General features: G+C 39.9%; 1 protein-coding gene across 3 annotated transcripts in view; it reads left to right on the top strand.

Annotated features, from left to right (window-relative positions):
• Positions 1 to 18547, top strand: part of LOC149313475 (WD repeat-containing and planar cell polarity effector protein fritz homolog) — a 209446-nt gene that overhangs the window by 50975 nt on the left and 139924 nt on the right. For all 3 annotated transcript variants that reach the window (XM_089519160.1, XM_089519159.1, XM_089519161.1), the window contains exons 2-6: positions 140 to 222; positions 929 to 973; positions 2172 to 2222; positions 5380 to 5450; positions 5691 to 5750. In XM_089519160.1, coding sequence (XP_089375286.1) covers positions 162 to 222; positions 929 to 973; positions 2172 to 2222; positions 5380 to 5450; positions 5691 to 5750 — 288 coding nt within the window. In that variant the 5' untranslated portion in view covers positions 140 to 161. The remainder of the gene's footprint in view (positions 1 to 139; positions 223 to 928; positions 974 to 2171; positions 2223 to 5379; positions 5451 to 5690; positions 5751 to 18547) is intronic.

Raw genomic sequence — 18547 nt, 5'->3', positions numbered from 1 at the left:
TATAAAATCTCTGCTCGTTGCATTATGGTTATAAAATTGTTAAAAAATACTACTTTTATTGCTCTTAGATTTTATAAATGGTCTACGGTAAACTTTTTTTCCCGGCTTAACATTTTTGTATTTATTATTTTTGTTCTAGAATTAGCTGTTGGCTGTTTCAGATGACTGTCTTTCTGTGTGAAATGCACCTTTGGTCACTGAAGAATACCTTGCATGTTGAAGGTAAAGTAGGCGTTACCAATCCAGGTCTTGAGTTTTACCAAATCATATGAATATTCAGTTGAATATATTGTACTTTCTTTCCAGAAACAAGCAATATTTTAAAAAAAAGTTCTTTTCTCTTCATCCACCCAATACTATAATTCAGCTCCTGACCATGCACCATTCCCAAACAAACAAAAATCTAGTCTCTGGTGTGAATTGATTTTCTAAAGAATAAGTCTTTCTGAAAGAACAGTACAGGCACACCAATCTCTGCAAAATTAGTGCTGTTCAATTGTATCACTAGCCCTCTGCACTCTTCATTCAAGAAAGGCTGCTTTTTAAAAAGGAAGTGCATACAAGTTAAACCTGTGTTGCATTGCTAGCCTCTAATTTACAGCAGTGGGTCCCTTAGCAGCCGTTTGCTACTTGAGGTTTTGGAATAAAATCTTTTCAAACAGCCTGCCTATGAATCTTCCACCCAGATGTTTTTGACCATTAACTGAGGAATGAGTCTGTCAGATGTGCCAGATGAAGGATATTTGGTACTTTATGTGAAGAGTGATTCCCATGTTAAAAAGAAAGAAAGAGAATGTCCAGTAATTGTACCACTACAAGCACTGAATTTCCACCCTATCCATAACATAATTCCCAACACCCCAAATAATTTTAACCATTTTTGGATGCTAGGATATTAATTGAGTGCTATGTTTATTTAATTATGTAGACGAAGACATTGGGATTCATCATTACTATGACAAGAAGGAATCAGGTAAGGTGTACTTCCAAAATTGCACGAATATAATTTTTCCTTATCTTTTCTGTTAAGAAATTGTTTTAATTGTTGAAGGCAAACATGATTAACTGGACTTCAGAAAAAAAGTGCTGACATTACATGAGTTCCCCAAGCCGAAGTTAAAGCCTGAAACCTGTATAGAATGTATTCAACTTGTGGAGTGGAGTGTATGTGTCTCTGTGTGTATTTAAGTCTTCTTCCATCTGTCTACTTCGTCTTAAAGCTCTGACCCTTCAGGCATAGTCAGCTTTTTTGCCTTCCTCTTCTCCTCCCCACCATTTAAAAACATCTTCCCTGATGATCTGAAAATTTTGAAATCTTGTCCATAGTTTTTTTTTTATTTTATTTTGGGGTAATTCTGATTTTCAAATGATTGCAACCTGCCTTGAATCCCATTGTCGGAGAAAGGCGGGATATAATCCTTGAAATAATAAAAAAAAATTATAGCCATGGATTTCCATTTTTTTTCATAGATTATTGTGGTTTACGTTGCTTTATGAATCTTCCTGATTTTTTGTGGAGTTATTTATAGCTGAATGTAGAGTAGCATTATTTTAAAACATAAGACAAACAAATGCAGGATGCACTTCAAAAGTTTAATCCTTGTGAAAAATATAGCCAATGTAATGTGATATTTTTGATTGCTATTTGGTGTTCCAGCTATTTTTTATTTATTGGAGCTCCAGCAGAGGGCATTGTAAATTCATAGGACAGCACTGTTGTTGACCTCCTCAGTCCTCCTTACCTGGTATTTGAAATAGGTATTTTAGAGTGAATGATCAATTTTCTTTATCTGATTAATCCTTTTAATCCTAGAAGATTCATGATGGGCCAAAAGGTCTGTTCAGCTAGAATTACTTCCTGTTTTAGTCTAGGTTAAAGTGGTGGCTTGTGTGGTCATCTTGTGCTGCCTCCACAACTCTGATGACAGACTGACACAATTTCTAGTTGAGATGCAGTTCACTATCTGATTAGACAATAATTTCTATATTATTGGCCCTCTGTCGCGATCACTAAACCCTCATTTCATTGCAAATTTAATCTTCCAGGAAAGAAAGCCTTTAGAACTTTTTTCTCAACCAAATCTCTGTATTATTTAAAAATATCTTAGTTAACATTTTGCTGATAATGAATGTGGAGATTATCCAACTTTTCTACTTTTCCCCCCTTCTAGAACCACAACTGAATTTTGACCGCTTGCATCAGAAGCGACAGTTAGCAGAGTGTAAGCTCTATTTTCAGTTTTCATGTTAATACAAACCAATTATCTGTAAGTGTCATATGTGATAGTTATGTGGGGGTTTTCTTTTTAAAATCAGTGACAGTGGTAATAGTCTTGGAGGAACGAAGGACTGTTTTACTTTTGACCATGAATGCCAGTATATTTTCCCCTGTTAGTTGCAGTTTAGCTTATGGTAAGGTTCTCTGAGGTAGAAGTATAGCTAGAAATAAAAAGATTAAACAGCCCTTGTCCTGTCTTGTTTTCAATGCAAAATTAAAGCCTGTTCGGTAAAAAAAATTAATTATTTTGAAGAAAAGTGCATATGACAGACCTTTACAGGCAACTCTTACTATAGCTATACAATATGTATAAAAAACTGTAAATTTGAAAGCCATTCAGTCAACAGTTTACATATATATGGATTTATGGGGACAGAATTCAGAGAAAACATTATATTTTAGAACCATTCAAATTAGTGGGACTTAGGTGAGTCATGCTAACTTCTTCTATAAGTGAGATTTGTGTTAAAGATGCATTTAGGCTTTTTCAAAAGAGACCATAGTGACTTTTTATTAATTTCTTTTCAATTTTTATGCATTTACTTTTTAGTGATTTCCCATGGCAACAAGTATTTCTGCTGTTTTAGCTAAAGTATACATGGAGAAACATACTAAAATGAAATTTCATTTTAGTATTTCTCCATGTATATTTTAGCTAAAACAGGGCAGGAGCATAGCCAATGTTTAGTTACAATAAAGTACTTTTAATTTGCCTTTTAGATAACGTATGTGTACTGTATATGAAGAGCTTATATTTGTTTTTGTACAGAACAGCTGCATTTATTGAAATAGACTGTAAGTGTGATCTTGCATGTTAAACTTGATTACTGAATTTGGAAACCAGCTAGTGTGGGGAAGTTTCCAGCTCTGAGACCAAGAAACAATCTTCTTTCTGACATTTCCAGATGAGGTAGAGCCTTCTGTTGATACTCCAGTTCAAATTCCTGCCTCAGAAAGAGTTAGACACGGGTCATCTTGCCTCCCATTTTAGGTTACAATAGCAATTTCAAAGAAATTAATGTAAAAGGAAAAACATTTGTAGTGGGAGCACTAAGACCAGCAGCAGTTATTCATCCTCCTTGGCCTATAGGACACATCACCCTGGGGAGCTTCACAGAGGGCCAGTATTTAAAAGCAGTGCCCTAAGGCATGCATAGAACTATTTCTAAGTGGCCTAGCTGCCCTATTTGCAACAAAGTGGGGGATAGCTTAGAGCAGTGATGGTGAACCTTTTTGAGGCCAAACTGCAACCCAAAACCCACTTATTTATTGCAAATTGCCATGTCCCTATGGTTTTCTAGTAACAAACTGTAGCACTGGCTTAGAGGCTGTGTTGCAGAGAGGAAGCAGCCAGTTTATACATTGGAAGGTGACTAGCCCTAGCAGCACCAGCAACTTACCTCCATATGAAAGTGCAATCAAACATCTTTAAGTGTTCATGGTCTCCCCTTCAACTCCAAACCCAACAAGTTCTCTGCTGTAAAGACAAGCCCAAGGGTGAGGGAGGAGCATTCATCAGGCCAAGTAGCTGTTAGGATTAACTCCATCTCAGGGGAAGAAGAGTTTTTTAATCACCTCCAGGGAGCCTGAGAAAGAACAGATTTATTCAAAGATGAACAGCAAGTTTTCCTTAGATTCCCCAGTGCCATTCTTTCTGACAAAGACTCCTTAAGAGTAGATCCACTGAAAGGCCATGCCAGCAGAAATACAGCCAGGCTTGCTCCAAAAATGTACAGCAATAAGGTGTATCTTGGCTAATGGTCTGGGATTCTGAGAGCTGAAGTCCAAAACACCTGGAGGGCCAGAGTTTGGACATCACTGGCTTAGAGGCATCTACCGCCATACTCATTAGGTTTTAAAACCTTCATCCTTAGTGATATAAGGTATATTCCTAAAAGTACATGGCTTCTTGTTGAAGAGGCAACTGGGCAAGAATATGCTGGAGATGATCCCAGATTTCTCCATGGGTGTAGTCTTTCTTGATGATGCATCATTAGGCACCATTCAGTTGAAAGACGATGGCCTGCAGTATTGTAGTTGGAAAGAACCTAAGCTGTATTATTGGATTTCTACACCATCTGGAACCATTTTGTTTCTTCATAGTCTGTTCTAACAGTAGCCTCTTGTCCTAAGTATAGATTTCTCATCAGGACTATCAGGTGTGGTGACATGTCTTTAAGAGTGTTCCATAGCCTTTCATGTGTTTCTCACAGTAGTGAGATTCAAGGTGGCTTATAAATTAGTAAAACCAGTACAGATTAAAAACATACAAAAACATCAATAACGTGTGGTAAATATATGTGATACTGTTTAAAAACAAATAATGCATCAAGTAAAAACCATTTAAAATTAACTAAAAGAGAAATATAAAAACCAGGAAAGCAGCACACCATTAAAAACTCATCGCAGTCAATTCCTAAAAGCCTAGCAGAAAAGGAAAATTTTTTACTTTCTAGAGGAGGGAGGGTAGCACCTTAGCTTCCCATCTGAAGGGATTTCCAAATGTGCGGGTGGCCATCAAGTGAGCGTCTCTCTTGTTCCCAGCAAATGGGGCTGGGAAGGTATAAGGCATGAGAGAAGGGCCTCTCCCAAAGATCTCAGAGTTTGACCAGGCTTATATACTAAGATATGGTATTTCAAGTAGCCAAGATCCAAACCATATTTTAGGGGCATATCCTCTACTTAGCTTGATTAGTGACAGCTCAGTTATATATGATCCTAAAATAAGGTAACATAATTTGAAAAGAGTTATCAATAGTACCAGTTCAGAATTATCTGCTTATTGCAGTTGAAGTGTTTATATCAGTTCTTTAAAAAAAAAAATAAGGTGGGGGAATAGGCTAAATTCAGGAGAATTTGTTTTATAGCATTAGAATTAACCTATGTCATAGGGTGGGAATCCTGATCTATACATATATTTATTAGAAGACTGATAATAATTATAATATTTTGGAAAAAACACATTTCAGAATCATGCTCATCACTATGTGTTCTTCAGTTTTAGACTATCATGATACGTATTGCATTTTAAAGTACTACTGAAATATGAAGTAAAATCTTACATTAGTTGCAGTATCTCAAATGTGTATTTCATTTGTTAGCTCGAGATTATCCTTGGGTACTTAAGAACAAACGTCCGGAAAAGCTGCGAGACACACTTAAGGAGCTAGAGGTACCTTTCAGAAACTTTTAAGCATAAACACAATCCAGGTTTTCAGATCTCTTTCAACAACTTTAATTTCATAAAAGATCATCCCTCCTGGTGATGAATTCGCTTTTGTGTGGTGGGCTACCCAAAACAGTTGCATCATTGTTTAAAATGCCAGACAATCTTTTCTCCTTGAAAATCAGAAACACTTTAACCACATGTGAAATGTGTACAGCTATCTATACACTATTTTCTGTTCTTTAGGAACTGATGCAAAATAGTGAGTGTGTGCTGAGCAAATGGAAGACCAAATATGACTGTCAGGTAAATATTTTGACATGCATTTACAATGTTCAGTCAACACAGATGAACAACTGATAAGTGATTGATGTGACAGGACAAAGTTAACTGCTAACTGCAGTTAGAGTGATCTTGTAAGGGGTTTCTTTTTTATTGCATGTGTTGATTTTAACAATAAAAAAGTAAAATGATAAAATTCATCTTGGTGAGAATGGCTATATTTGCATATGGAAATAATGATATAAAATGCATAATGCCTTGTGATGTCATTTAAAGTGCACTTTTCAGGATATTTTGATTGCATGGCCCTGGTGATAAGTTCAGTTGAACTCAGCGGATTTACTTTTGAGTAGACATGCATAGGATCGCCCTAGCAGCAACTCTGAATGGACTCTGTCTGGAAACAAGTATTCATTTAAAATGACACAGAACATTACATTTTATATTTAAAGCATTTTGCTTGAAGCAAATACTTAACTGAAAATATGAATCATGATAACAGGAATTGTAAAATAACCACTTAGCCAAGTTAGATGTCAAATAAAGTGAATTACTCAGAGGTCAATGTGTCATGTCTCTGTATCTACATAAATATCCATATAATGTATAAATGGAACATCTGTTCACATCCTTATTAGCAGCATGGAAAGTGGGAACAGGTTGGCATCTTAAGGTGTGTGAGCCAACATTCTAATCAACAGCTTTTTCCTGAAATATGTTTAATGTATTTAACTAATTAAAAACTATTTCTAGTCTTTTATACTTCTTTATTCCAGGTTTTAACAGGCCTGTCCTTGAATTTATCAGGCTTAACAAAGAATGTTGACTTTTGAAGATTATTAATTTACAACCTAACCCTAAAGCAGCTGAATTAGAGCAAGTCTAGCTATAAATGAATTTTATTCTTTGGTAATTGTAGGTTTACTTTCTAAAAGTAAAGTTAGTCTGTTCAATAAGTCTGTAAAAATATTTACTCTTACCTTGTTTGTTGTTGTTGCTGTTGTGTGCCTTCAAGTTGTTTCCAACTTATGGCTTCTGATAAGTATTCTTCAGTGAAGTCTCCTTGCAGTTCTGATTTAACAAAAAAATAATAATCCATTTATAGACTCTTGATTAAAGAACGGAAAGGAGAGTGTGGGGATAAATGTATAGTCCCTGCAGTAGAGGATGTCTAGCAGTGAAATTCCTGTTGGACTGCTACCCTAATCCTAGAATCTCCTATATGGGGGTTCCTATCAACAGGTGACCTAGTGTACTAATCAGGGAAGGCCTGTCGGAAGAGATCTGTCTCGGCAGCTTTTTTAAAGCTGTCAAGGGTGGTAATGTTTCGGATCTCTCCCAACAGGCCATTCCATAATGTGGGAGTGGCAGATGAAAAGGCCCTCTGGGTGACTGCAGCTAGCCTGGTCTTTCTTGTCTGCAGTAAATTTTCCCCAGAGGACCTAAATGCACGGGGTGGATTGTACAAAAGAAGGCGATCCCGTAGATAGGTTGGACCCAGGCCATGAAGGGTTTTAAAAGTCATTACCAACACCTTGTACTGTGCCCAAAAACTAATAGATGACTTCTTCTGGTCTTGAAATCTTGGCCTGTGCTATTGAACTATGTGTTTCATGACACCCCTATTCTGTTTCTTTTCATCTTTTCTGTAAAAATCCACTTGACATTTTAAGACTGAATGTGTGTGTGCATTTAAGTCACCTGTTCACATAGGGTTACTCCATAAATTTCATAGGGTTTTCTTAGGCTAGGAATACTCAGAAGTGTTTTTTTTTTTACTTCTTTCATTTGAAGTATAGCCTCCAGCACCTGGTATTCATTGGTGGTTTCCCATCCATGTATTAACCAGGGCTGACCCTGCTTAACTTGCAAGATCAGACAGAATCTGGTGTCTGTAGGGTATTAAGACTGAATAGCTAATATATATTTATTAAAGACAGGAGATAACAATTGAAATCAGTTGTATTATAGGAAAATCGCTTTTTAGATTCTTTTATATTCCTCAAGATGTTTTTAATGGACTTTAGTACTTAGGAATTGCTATTTTCCTGTATTTCCTTACATTTGGAAGCCTCTGAAGAAGTAATCATATTTCTCAAACAGTTTAGTCACAATGCAAGATACAAGCACTTTAAGAATTGCTTTTTCTAGCTGTCCTGCATTCGTCATCCTTGGAAGCTTTCCTTTTCTCTCTCTCTCTGGCTTGTGTGTGAATGTGAATAATTGAGATGAAGACATAGAGAGAAAGAAACTACTGAGGGGCTTTATGTTGACTGGAGATTGTGGGAACTGGCCAGTGCTATCCTGTGCTGGGGAATGTTGGCTTCATTCTTTGTCTGCTTGGCTTTCTACTGTGTGATAAAGCAAATAAATCAATAAGTGTATTTTCCAAGAGAGAGAGAGAGAGAGAGAAAGAGAGAGCTGTTTCCCTCCTGAGGAAGAACCACACTTATATTGAATACATTCCATAGAAACGGAATGAAGTTCAGTTCTAATTAAAATCTGCCAACAAATATGGAAAACAAAACAGTTGTCAACAGATTGGAAACGATCAATATACATCCCCATCCACAAAAAAGGAGACACAAAAGTTAGTGGGAGCACTAATCTCCCATGCAAGCAAAATCATGCTCAAAGTTCTGCCACATAGATTCCAACCATACATGGAGAAAGAAATCCCAGAGGTCCAAGCAGGGTTCAGGAGACAAAGAGGCACTAGGGATCACACTGTGCACCAGGGAATTCCAAAAGAAAATCAGCATGTAATTTATAGACTATAGCAAAGCTTTTAACTATATAGATAATGAAATGCTATGGAACCCTTAAAGAAATGGGAGTGCCAACACATCTGATAGTCCTGATGAGAAATCTGTACTCAGGACAAGGGGCTGCTGTCAGAACAGAACACAGAGAAACAGAATGGTTCCCAGTTGGCAAAGGGTTCAGACAAGGCTGCATCCTATCATCCTACCTGTTCAATTTATATGCAGAACATATTGCAAAAGAAAAAAACAAAAAAAACAGGCTTGGACACAGAAGAATAGCAGTAGCAAGTACATTTCTATACTGCTTATCAGTTAACTTAAGCACTCCCTAAGCAGTTTACAGTGTGTAAGCTCACTGCCCTTGTTGGAAGATCTTTGCATTCTCCTTTCCCCTCTTTAGATAGATTGGGATTCCTGCTTGGAAACTCATCTCTTCTCTCTATCTTATTCAAACTAACCTTGTGAGTTACATCACTCCCTCTTTGGGATTAACAGTCTTTCTCTCAAGATTCTCAACTGAACTGTTCCTATCTTCCTGCTTCTTAAAGATCGTGAGATTTTCTCTCTTTACCTGAACCATCACTAGTTAGATTAGGATTTAATTGTTTATATAGGCACGTTACAGACCTCTGAATTGCGGCGGTCTGCTGCTGCCACCGCTTGCACCGTCCGGGAGCCGCAGCCTTTAAACGGCACGGTTCCTGGACGCTGCCGAGAAGGAGCGTGAAAATCGCGCTCCTTCTGAGGCCCCGGAAGAGGCGCTGCAAAGCGCAAGGGGTGCATTTGCGGCGTCATTTCCAGAGCGACACGTGCGGATGCAACGTGTCCAGGACGTAAAGATGGCGGCACCCGTGTGTATAGGGCGCCACCATCTTTACACCTCCATCACGTGCTAGGGGTGAAGCCGGTATGGACGCTGGGTCCTCGGCCAACCCCTGGCACGTGATGGGGGCATATTAAAGGCCCGTCTGTAACGGGCCATAAATATGGATTAAAGCCATTGTTTTTAAAACTACAAGCTACATATTTGTTGTTTTTGAGTCATTCTTACTTCTTTAGGGAGGCATAGTTAGGCAAAGTCATGATTGCCCCCAACAAGCTGATTACTCATTTTACCGACCTATAAAAGGATGGAAGGCTGAGTCAACCTGAACCTTCTGGAATTGAAGTCACAGCTTTCTGGCTGCAATACTGGCATTTAACCACTGCACCACCAGGGCTCTCTCAAGAAAGAGGAGTGAAAAAGAGAGGAAGGGATATCTAAGATATGCAGAAAACACCATAAACTGGGAGAAAACCTCCCAAACCTGGAACAACTACTAAGGAAGATCAAGGAAGAAAGTGGAACAGCAGGCATACTGTTGAACATAAGGAAAATAAAAATAATGACCATGCAGAATCTATATAAATTCAACCTAAGCAATGAGAAAGTAGAAACCGTAAAAGTTCTCATACTTGGGACCAAACACTTGTAGGAACTGGGACTGCAGCCAAGAAATCAGAAGAAGATTAAGAATGGGGAGGGTGGCTATTAAAAAACTAGAAAAGAGCCTAAAATGCAAATATATCCAATTGAGCACAAAAGTTAGAATCATACAAATTAAAGGAGAGGGAAACAACAAGGATGTTATGGTGGGAGTCTACTACAGACCCCCCAGTCAGATGGAGGAATTTGATGATGTCTTTCTACAACAGAATACTACACCCTCAGAAAGGAGAGATGTAGTAGTGATGGGTGACTTCAACTATCCTGATATTTGCTGGAATTCAAACTCAGCCAAATCCTCAAGGTCTAGTAAATTCCTCACTTGCCTCAAAGACAATTTCATTTTCCAAAAGGTGGAAAAAGCAACTAGGGGATCAGCTATTTTAGATCTGATCCTAACCAACAAGGATGACTCGGTGATTGGGGTGCAAGTGGGGGGATCCTTAGGTGGAAGTGACCATGTTCTCCTGGAGTTTGTTATACAATGGAAAGGAGAAGCCAGGCATAGTCAGACATGCATTCTAGACTTTAGGAAAGCCAATTTCAGTAAACTTAGAGAAATACTGGGGGTGATCCCATGGTCAGGAATACTAAAAGAGAAGGGAGTTCAGGACGGATGGGAGTTTCTCAAAAGGGAGATACTGAAGGCACAATTTCAAACAGTTCCAGTGAGGAAGAAGAATGGGAGGTGTCTCAAGAAACCAGGATGGATGACTAAGGAACTTTCAACTGAGCTAACTTTTAAACGGAACATGTATAAGAAATGGAAAAATGGGGAAATCACCAAAGGGGAATTCAAACAAATAGGTAGCCTGTGTAGAGGTAAAGTCAGAAAAGCTAAAGCGCAGAATGAACTCAGGCTTGCTAAAGAGGTTAAGAACAATAAAAAGGGCTTTTTTGGATATGTCCGCAGCAAAAGGAAGAAGGAGGAAATGGTAGGGCCACTGCATGGAGAAGATGGCAAAATGCTAACAGAAGACAGAGAAAAGGCAGAATTACTCAACACCTTCTTTGCCTCAGTGTTCTCAGAAAAAGAAAAGAGTGCTCAATCTGGGAATAATGGAGCAGAGGACGGAATAGGGGAATTTCAGCACAGAATAAGCAAAGAGGTAGTACAATAATACCTTGTTAAGTACGTGCTCAGCACGTACTAGGGTTAGAAAGGAGCGTCTCTTCCAGAAGCCCCTAACCCTAGTACGGACTGAGTCCATACGAAATGGCGGCGTCCATTCCACACAGACGCCATCTTGACGTAGTAGACGCGCTGCGTACGCACATTGCGCCCTGGAAATGCCGCCACGAGTGCGCACTTTGGCACTTGCGGCGTCTCTTCCGGGTCGCAGGAAGGAGCACGATTTGGCTGCTGCAGTTCCCGGACGCAATTCCATAATCACAAAGAGTCAACATGGGTTTCAGAGAAACAAGTCATGCCAGACAAATCTTATCTCTTTCTTTGATAAAATTACCAGCTTGGTAGAGGAAGGGAATGCTGTGGATATAGTATATCTTGATTTCAGTAAGGCCTTTGACAAGGTTTCTCATGACATTCTTGCAAACAAGCTTGTAAAATGTGGGCTAGACAAAGGAAATGTTACATGGATTTGTAACTGGTTGACCGGCCGAACACAAAGGGTGCTCAAACAATGGCTCCTTTTCATCCTGGAGAGAAGTGACCAGTGGGGTCCCACAGGGCTCTGTCCTGGGCCTAGTGTTATTCAACATCATAATCAATTACTTGGATGACAGAATTGGAGGCATACTTATCAAATTTGCAGATGACAACAAATTAGGAGGAATAGCTAATACTCCAGAGGACAGGATCAAAATTCAAAATGACCTGAATAGACTAGAAAGCTGGGCCAAAGCTAACAAAATGAAATTCAACACAGAGAAATGTAAGGTACTGCACTAAGAGCGGAAAAATGAAATGCACAGATACAGGATGGGGGACACCTGGCTGAATGAGACTACATGTGAAAGGGATCTAGGAGTCCAAGTAGACCACAAGTTGAACATGAGTCAACAATGCGATGTGGCAGCTAAAAAGGTCAATGCAATTTTAGGCTGCATCAATAAAAGTATAGTGTCTAGATCAAGAGAAGTAATAGTGCCACTGTATTCTCCTTTGGTCAGGCCCCACCTGGAATATTGTGTCCAGTTCTGGGCACCACAATTCAAAAAGGAGATTGAGAAACTGGAGCGTGTCCGAAGGAGGGCGACTAAAATGGTGAAGGGTCTGTAAACCATGTCCTATGAGGAATGACTTAGGGAGCTGGGGATGTTTAGCCTGGAGAAGAGAAGGTTAAGAGGTGATACGATAGCCCTGTTTAAATATTTGAAGAGATGTCATATTGAGGAGGGAACAAGCTTGCTTTCTGCTGCTCCAGAGAACAGGACCCGGAACAGTGGATGCAAGCTACAGGAAAAGAGATTCCACCTCAACATTAGGAGGAACTTACTGACACTAAGGGCTGTTTGACAGTGGAACACACTTCCTTGGAGAGTGGTGGAGTCTCCTTCCTTAGAGGTCTTTAAACAGAGGTTGGATGGCCATCTGTCAATGGGGATGCTTTGATTGAGAGTTCCTGCATGGCAGGGGGTTAGACTGGATGGCCCTTGTGGTCTCTTCTAACTCTATGATTCTGTGAAGCCATTGTATTCCCTACATGTATAGATGTGAGAGCTGGACAGTTAAGAAAGGAGATAAGAAGAAAATCAATTCATTTGAGATGTGGTGCTGTAGAAGAGTGCGTAGGATACTGTGGACAGACAAGCCACAAATCTCCCTGGAAACCAAGATGACTAGACTAAGGCTGGCCACAACATGAGAAGGCATGATTCATTGGAACATGGCACATGACAGCAGGAGAGAAATTGTGGCAAAAAGGAGGTTTCAAATGTGGGACCCTGCTTGAGCTTTGTGAGCTTTGCTGGGACTTGGCTGTCAGGTTGGAGCTGCTCTGCAGCTCCTGTTTTCTTTCATCAGACAGGTTGAGAGAAGAGGTAGTAGAGGAAACTATGTTTGTGTGGGAGAGGGAAACACTTGAAGCTGTGTGGGAAAGGGACGTCTCTGGGGAAGGAGGAGAAGAAATATTGGGGGTCAATTTTTGGAAACAGTCCTTTGCCTTGGAGTGGCTTCTGTAGTTAAAATCTCTCTTTTTCCCCACTGATGTGTCTCCAGTCCAGGGCATGTGGCCTCTTTAAGCCCGCTACATACTCACTGGCTGTGCTTCCCTCCACCTCGATGAAGAGTCCTTCCTTGCCAGGGAGAAGTAGCTCAGTTGCTACTCCCAGGCTGGCCAGGTGGCAAAGGGAGCAGTGACTGAGCTTGGTTGTTTTGAATTTCCAGTAGAACAATAAACCTGTTGTGAAATATGCGTGGGGAGGGGTGCTAAGATTGTCACCTAAGAGGAAAGGGGGCAGAAGCCCCAAAATGTTTGGGGACCACTGATCTAAATAATTGCTACAAATATTTATCAGCCCCAGGATGGAACTCTGAGGCACTCCATTCAAGACCTCTTTCCATAAAACTCCATGAACCAATGCAAAGGTACCTGACCTTTCAGCCTTGAGTTTTCAATCACAGCCTTTCCCTCCTAACAAGGTTCCTGCCCCCTAGTAGAGAGCAGGGTGGACGGGGCATGGAGGTACTGGAAACAAGAACAGAGGTTGAGACTTCTTTGCTCTTACAGATGATGATGAAGAGCCCTGGTGGTGCAGTGGTTAAACGCCTGTACTGCAGCCACTCACTCACAAACCATAAGATTACGAGTTCAATACCAGCCAAGGGCTCAAGCTTGACTCAGGCTTGCATCCTTCCGAGGTCACTAAAATGAGTACCCAGATTGTTGGGGGCGATTAGCGTACACTTTGTAAACCGCTTAGGGAGTGCTTAAGTGCACTGATAAGCGGTATGGAAATGTACTTGCTATTGCTATGATGATGATGATGATGCTCATAATCATCTGTGAGAGCAGAGAATCATGATTTCTGTCTTGCCTTTTTCACAGTTTGGTACTCAACATGATTTTAAAACAAATTTTAAAAAACACATTGTTAAAAATTCACAAGATATAAAAATTAAAAAGAAATTAAATAATAAAAAACCCTAGATGAAAACATATATAATTAAATATGCATGTGCATGTGCACACAAACACACACATCAGCACAACAATTAGCAAGATCCAGAACATTGTTTAGGTGAGATAGGTCTTATACAATCTTTCATAAAATGCCTGAAACAGATATGTCTTTACTTGTCTGCAAATAAAAAGTATGGAGTGTGCCAATCTAATTTCCCTGGAAGGGAGTTCCAGAGCCTGAGGGCATTTGCTGAGAAGGCCCTCTCCTGTGTTCCCATTGGATGTATCTTGTCCTGCTTCTCAAGTTGGTTTTAGTTGAAAGTTACAAGAACCCCTTCCCATATCCAACCTGGTAACCTTAATGCTGAGGTGGTGGTGGTGGGGGATGTTTTTATTCCTCCAGTCTAGCTCATGGTTGCCTCAATACTCACAGTAGAACAGCAGACACCAACAGTTGAATAATATTACAGTGTGCCCTTGCCTTACGCGGGGGATCCATTCCGGACCCCCCCGCACGTAAGGCAAATAGTGCATATGCTCGAGCCGCATTAGCCATAATAGGCGTTTGTGCCAAAGGCACATGCGCCATTATTTCTTCCATTGTAGAACATTTCCATTGCTGAAAGCCATGTAAAAGGTGCCCGCGCATGATTCAGGCGCACTGTACTATACCATTATTTAGTCTGATTGCATTCTTTAACTATAAGAGTAACTTAGTTTTACTTTGATTAATAGGGAAAGAAACTTATTTTGGGCAACTAGTTATTCATAACTAGTTTCCTCCTATTTCAGGATGATATGCAGTTTTATTGGAGGAAATATAATTCAAACTGCTGTGGGCGATCATTTCTAAAAATGTATTTCATTTTTTCATATGGCCTGTTAAATTGCCTACTCAACTTACAGAGTTTTGTTGTTCTTCAAAAACTTTTTCCTTTATATTTTTGGGACAATTATAAGCACTAGTCAAACACTGCTGGGCTATAAGGTCATATTATCAACTTGGGAATAAATTGTGATTTTATCTAATCCAGCTGCAACATGAGGATAAATTGAAGTTTTGAAAGGTTGCAATAAAAACTGGAATAGTGTGACTGTGTCTAACACTTTTAGTAGGACAAAACCTTAAAGGACATCTGCCATAAAACTGGTAGAGCTTTTAACCAGCTTCCAGATGATTATCGAAAGATATATTTACCAGATAAATAAAAAGGGGAGTTGCTCTGATACAATTCATATGTTATATATAGAAATGCTTGATCTGGATCTGCATTTAATAAGATCTGAACAGGATTATGATGTTTTGAACTGCTTCAGTAGGTCTAAGAATTCATTGTATGTGGTATAACATTTTTTATTTTGAAAAGTGCGCATATATTTAAGTGATGACACTAAATAAATACCAGCAGTATATGTGTATGTACTTGCACAATATTTGATTGTCCTGATATGAAACATGTACTTTGGACAAGAGTGCATTATCAAAAAGAATACTATATGAAGAAACAGTTGGCAAGAGAGTCAGGTAAGGCTGCATTTTATCAGCCTGTTGGTTTAGTTATATAGAAAGTGAACTTGATTCAGAGGAAGGAGGAGTAAAAAACTGGAAGAGGAAACATTGGAGACATGCAAATGACACCATATTATCAGCAAAACATAGCAGAGAATGATTACTGGTGAAAGTTCAGGAAGAAAGTGCTGAAGCAGGGTTACAACTGAATATTAAGAAAAGAAAAATATGACTACAGAATAGTGATTCCCAAAGTAGGCAGTTGGGCAGTGGAAAGATCCAGGGGTGTGGTGAGGAGGAAAGGGGCAGCAGCGGGGGGGGGGGGGTGAAGGGGAAAAGAGGGCAGCAGAGAGGCCTTCAGTCAAAGTATTGGAGCACAAGAAAGACAAGGGAAACCAGCAGTCTTTAGGGCCATGATGAGCTTGAAGGGTTGCATGAAACGTCTTTTCAGAGTCCTTTAAAACCACTACACAGCTTCACTGATCACTATGTGTGGTGGTGTCTCCTGCTTTTCACCTCCCCATGTGAACCCACTCTCTCAGCCATACTTTCACTAGTAGTGGCAGTTAGGAAATTCTTGCTGGGCATAGTTTCTGTGGCTTGGAACCACCATTTTGGGGTGGACTGACTGGAGCAAGCACATGACAGCAGGGAAGATGTGGTGACAAAAAAGATCTGTCAAAGTTAGGACCCTGCTTAATCATTATGAACTTTGCCAGGATGTGGCTGGCAGGTTGGAGTTATGCTGCTGCTCCTGCTTTTGTTCGTTGGAAACAATTTTTGGAAACAGTCCTTTGCCTTGGAGGGGCTACTATAGTTAAAATCTCTCCTTTTTCCTGTTGATGCATTTCTAATCTATAGCATTTGGTCTCTGTGAGCCTCCTACATATGCAGCTGCACCTCTCTGCACCCAGATGAAGCGTCCTTCCTTGCCAGGGAGAAGCAGCTCAGTTGCTGCTTCCAGGGTGACCGGTTGGCACTCCTTCCTTGGAGTGTAGTGGAGTCTCCTTCCTTTAGAGGTCTCTAAACAGTGCCTGGGTGGCCATCTGTCAGGGATGCTTTGATTGAGATTTCCTGCATGGCAGGGGGTTGGGCTGGATGGCCCTTGCAGTCTCTTCCAACTCTATGATTCTAGGATTCCTTGCTAGTGAGTCTCACCGATGTGTCATTGCAGAAGTCATATGATAGTTTCCCCCTACAAAGGCATATAGGCACACAGGATTTCTTCTTTAGAGGCACAGGAGCACCTTCACAAAATAGAAACAGCCTAGCAATCCACTCAGTTCAGGCATGGCTCTCTACCTCGTTGAACAGAGCCCCACGTTACCCTTCTGAATCCCTGACTTGTCACAGTGCATAAGAATTGTTGTTGTTGTTGTTGTTGTTAACCGTCCTCAAGTTGATCTTGACACATGGTGACTGTGTGGATGAGACATCTCCTAGACTCCCTGTCCTCCACTGCTCTGCTTAGTTCCTGAAAATGTATACCTGTAACCTCTTTTATAGAGTCCCTCCATCTAGCATGTGGCCTTCCTCTTTTTCTCCTTCACTCCACCTTTCCCAGCATTATTGTTTTTTTCCAATGAGTTCTCCCTTATCATGATGTGCTCAAAGTACGACAGCCTCAGTTTTGTCATCTTGACTTCCTGGGAGATTTCTGGCTGTCTTTTCGGCTGTCCACAGAATCTTCAACACTCTTCTCCAGCACCACATTTTGAATGATGGTCAACAATTCACTGATGGTCAGCTATTATGCCTCAAATTGAATCAAGTATTTTTGAACTAAATATCTTAAGAACCAACCTATAAATAGAAATAAATATATTTTAAACAGGAACTTGAGATTGTACTGATTCGTGCTAGCTTGGCTTGCAAGGTAACAAAACTAATTTTGTACTGTCTTTAATCAAACTTTATTTACAAGTAGTCATTGTATCCTCAGTCTGTTCTCTATGCTTTTTAACAGAACCTAAACACATATACATTTTTCTCGAGTATACTTTCTCCTGTTAAGTGAGCAAATACTAGGATCCTTCTAAAGAGGTCTTATGTTTCCCTTTTTGCTTTCACTGAAAATGGCATACAAATGAAGGTGTGTGTGTGTGTGTGTTTAAATAACCTAGCAGCTGCAGAAGCCTGGGGAAAGAGATAACACATTTTCAGGGTTCTCAACTGCAAAGTCTTACATGACCAATTTGTGCATGAGCACTGAACATATATCTTCAAAGTGAACATGTATAAGTTGGCAGTGGAGCAGTGCTGTAGTCCCACCCTTCTCTGAAATATGTATTCATTGAATATGGGAAAGAAGTAATGTTAATGAAGAAAGCATTGCTACTGGTTTTGTGGTTGTAGAGCTAAACAGATGTACTGTTATTCACATCTTTAAACCTGACATGAAAGATTTTATAAACAGAAACAGCTTGTGCAATGGAAGGGATCAGACAGTATTCAGGAAAGGTGTTTTAACTTTGCTTCTACCATAGCCCTTATTGGAAATACTGTGGATTTTGGCAACATTTCGGCCAATCTGTGAGCTTGTTATGAGTATTGATCCTGTAGCGTATTGTATCCTGTTTGGGAATTTTCTGTGCTAATTGATCTTATAATGTAGTGATAAAGCCACTGGTATGGAGCCTGTTGAGTCAACCTTGGTGTTGTGTAGGCAGTTTTGTCCTTTTGATGCTTCTGCAAAGAGTGTGGAAGCCAGTGCAAAAAAGGAGTGACAGTGCCAGAGACCCTTAACCACCTACTGCATAAGCATGTCTCCAACAGCAAAGAAGATAGCCGCATAGCATCTGCTTCCCACCAATGGTCAATTCTATATAGAACCAGTAATTTCCTCAGTGCACAAATGATTTTCTAGACTACTCCTCCCTTGTATTTTGCTCTAAGAACCCCTCACAGCCTGACTTTGAGAATGTCAGTGCTTTTATATAGGTGCACAGGATGCTGTAGCATAGCTATGCTGGCAG

Source organism: Sceloporus occidentalis, unplaced genomic scaffold (genome assembly GCF_023333645.1).
Source record: "Sceloporus occidentalis isolate IW3139 unplaced genomic scaffold, rSceOcc1.0.p SCAF_4, whole genome shotgun sequence".
In the NCBI taxonomy this organism is placed as follows: Eukaryota; Metazoa; Chordata; class Lepidosauria; order Squamata; family Phrynosomatidae; genus Sceloporus; species Sceloporus occidentalis.
Note: the sequence above shows the minus strand (reverse complement) of the source record. Positions and strands in the feature narration are given on the sequence as shown.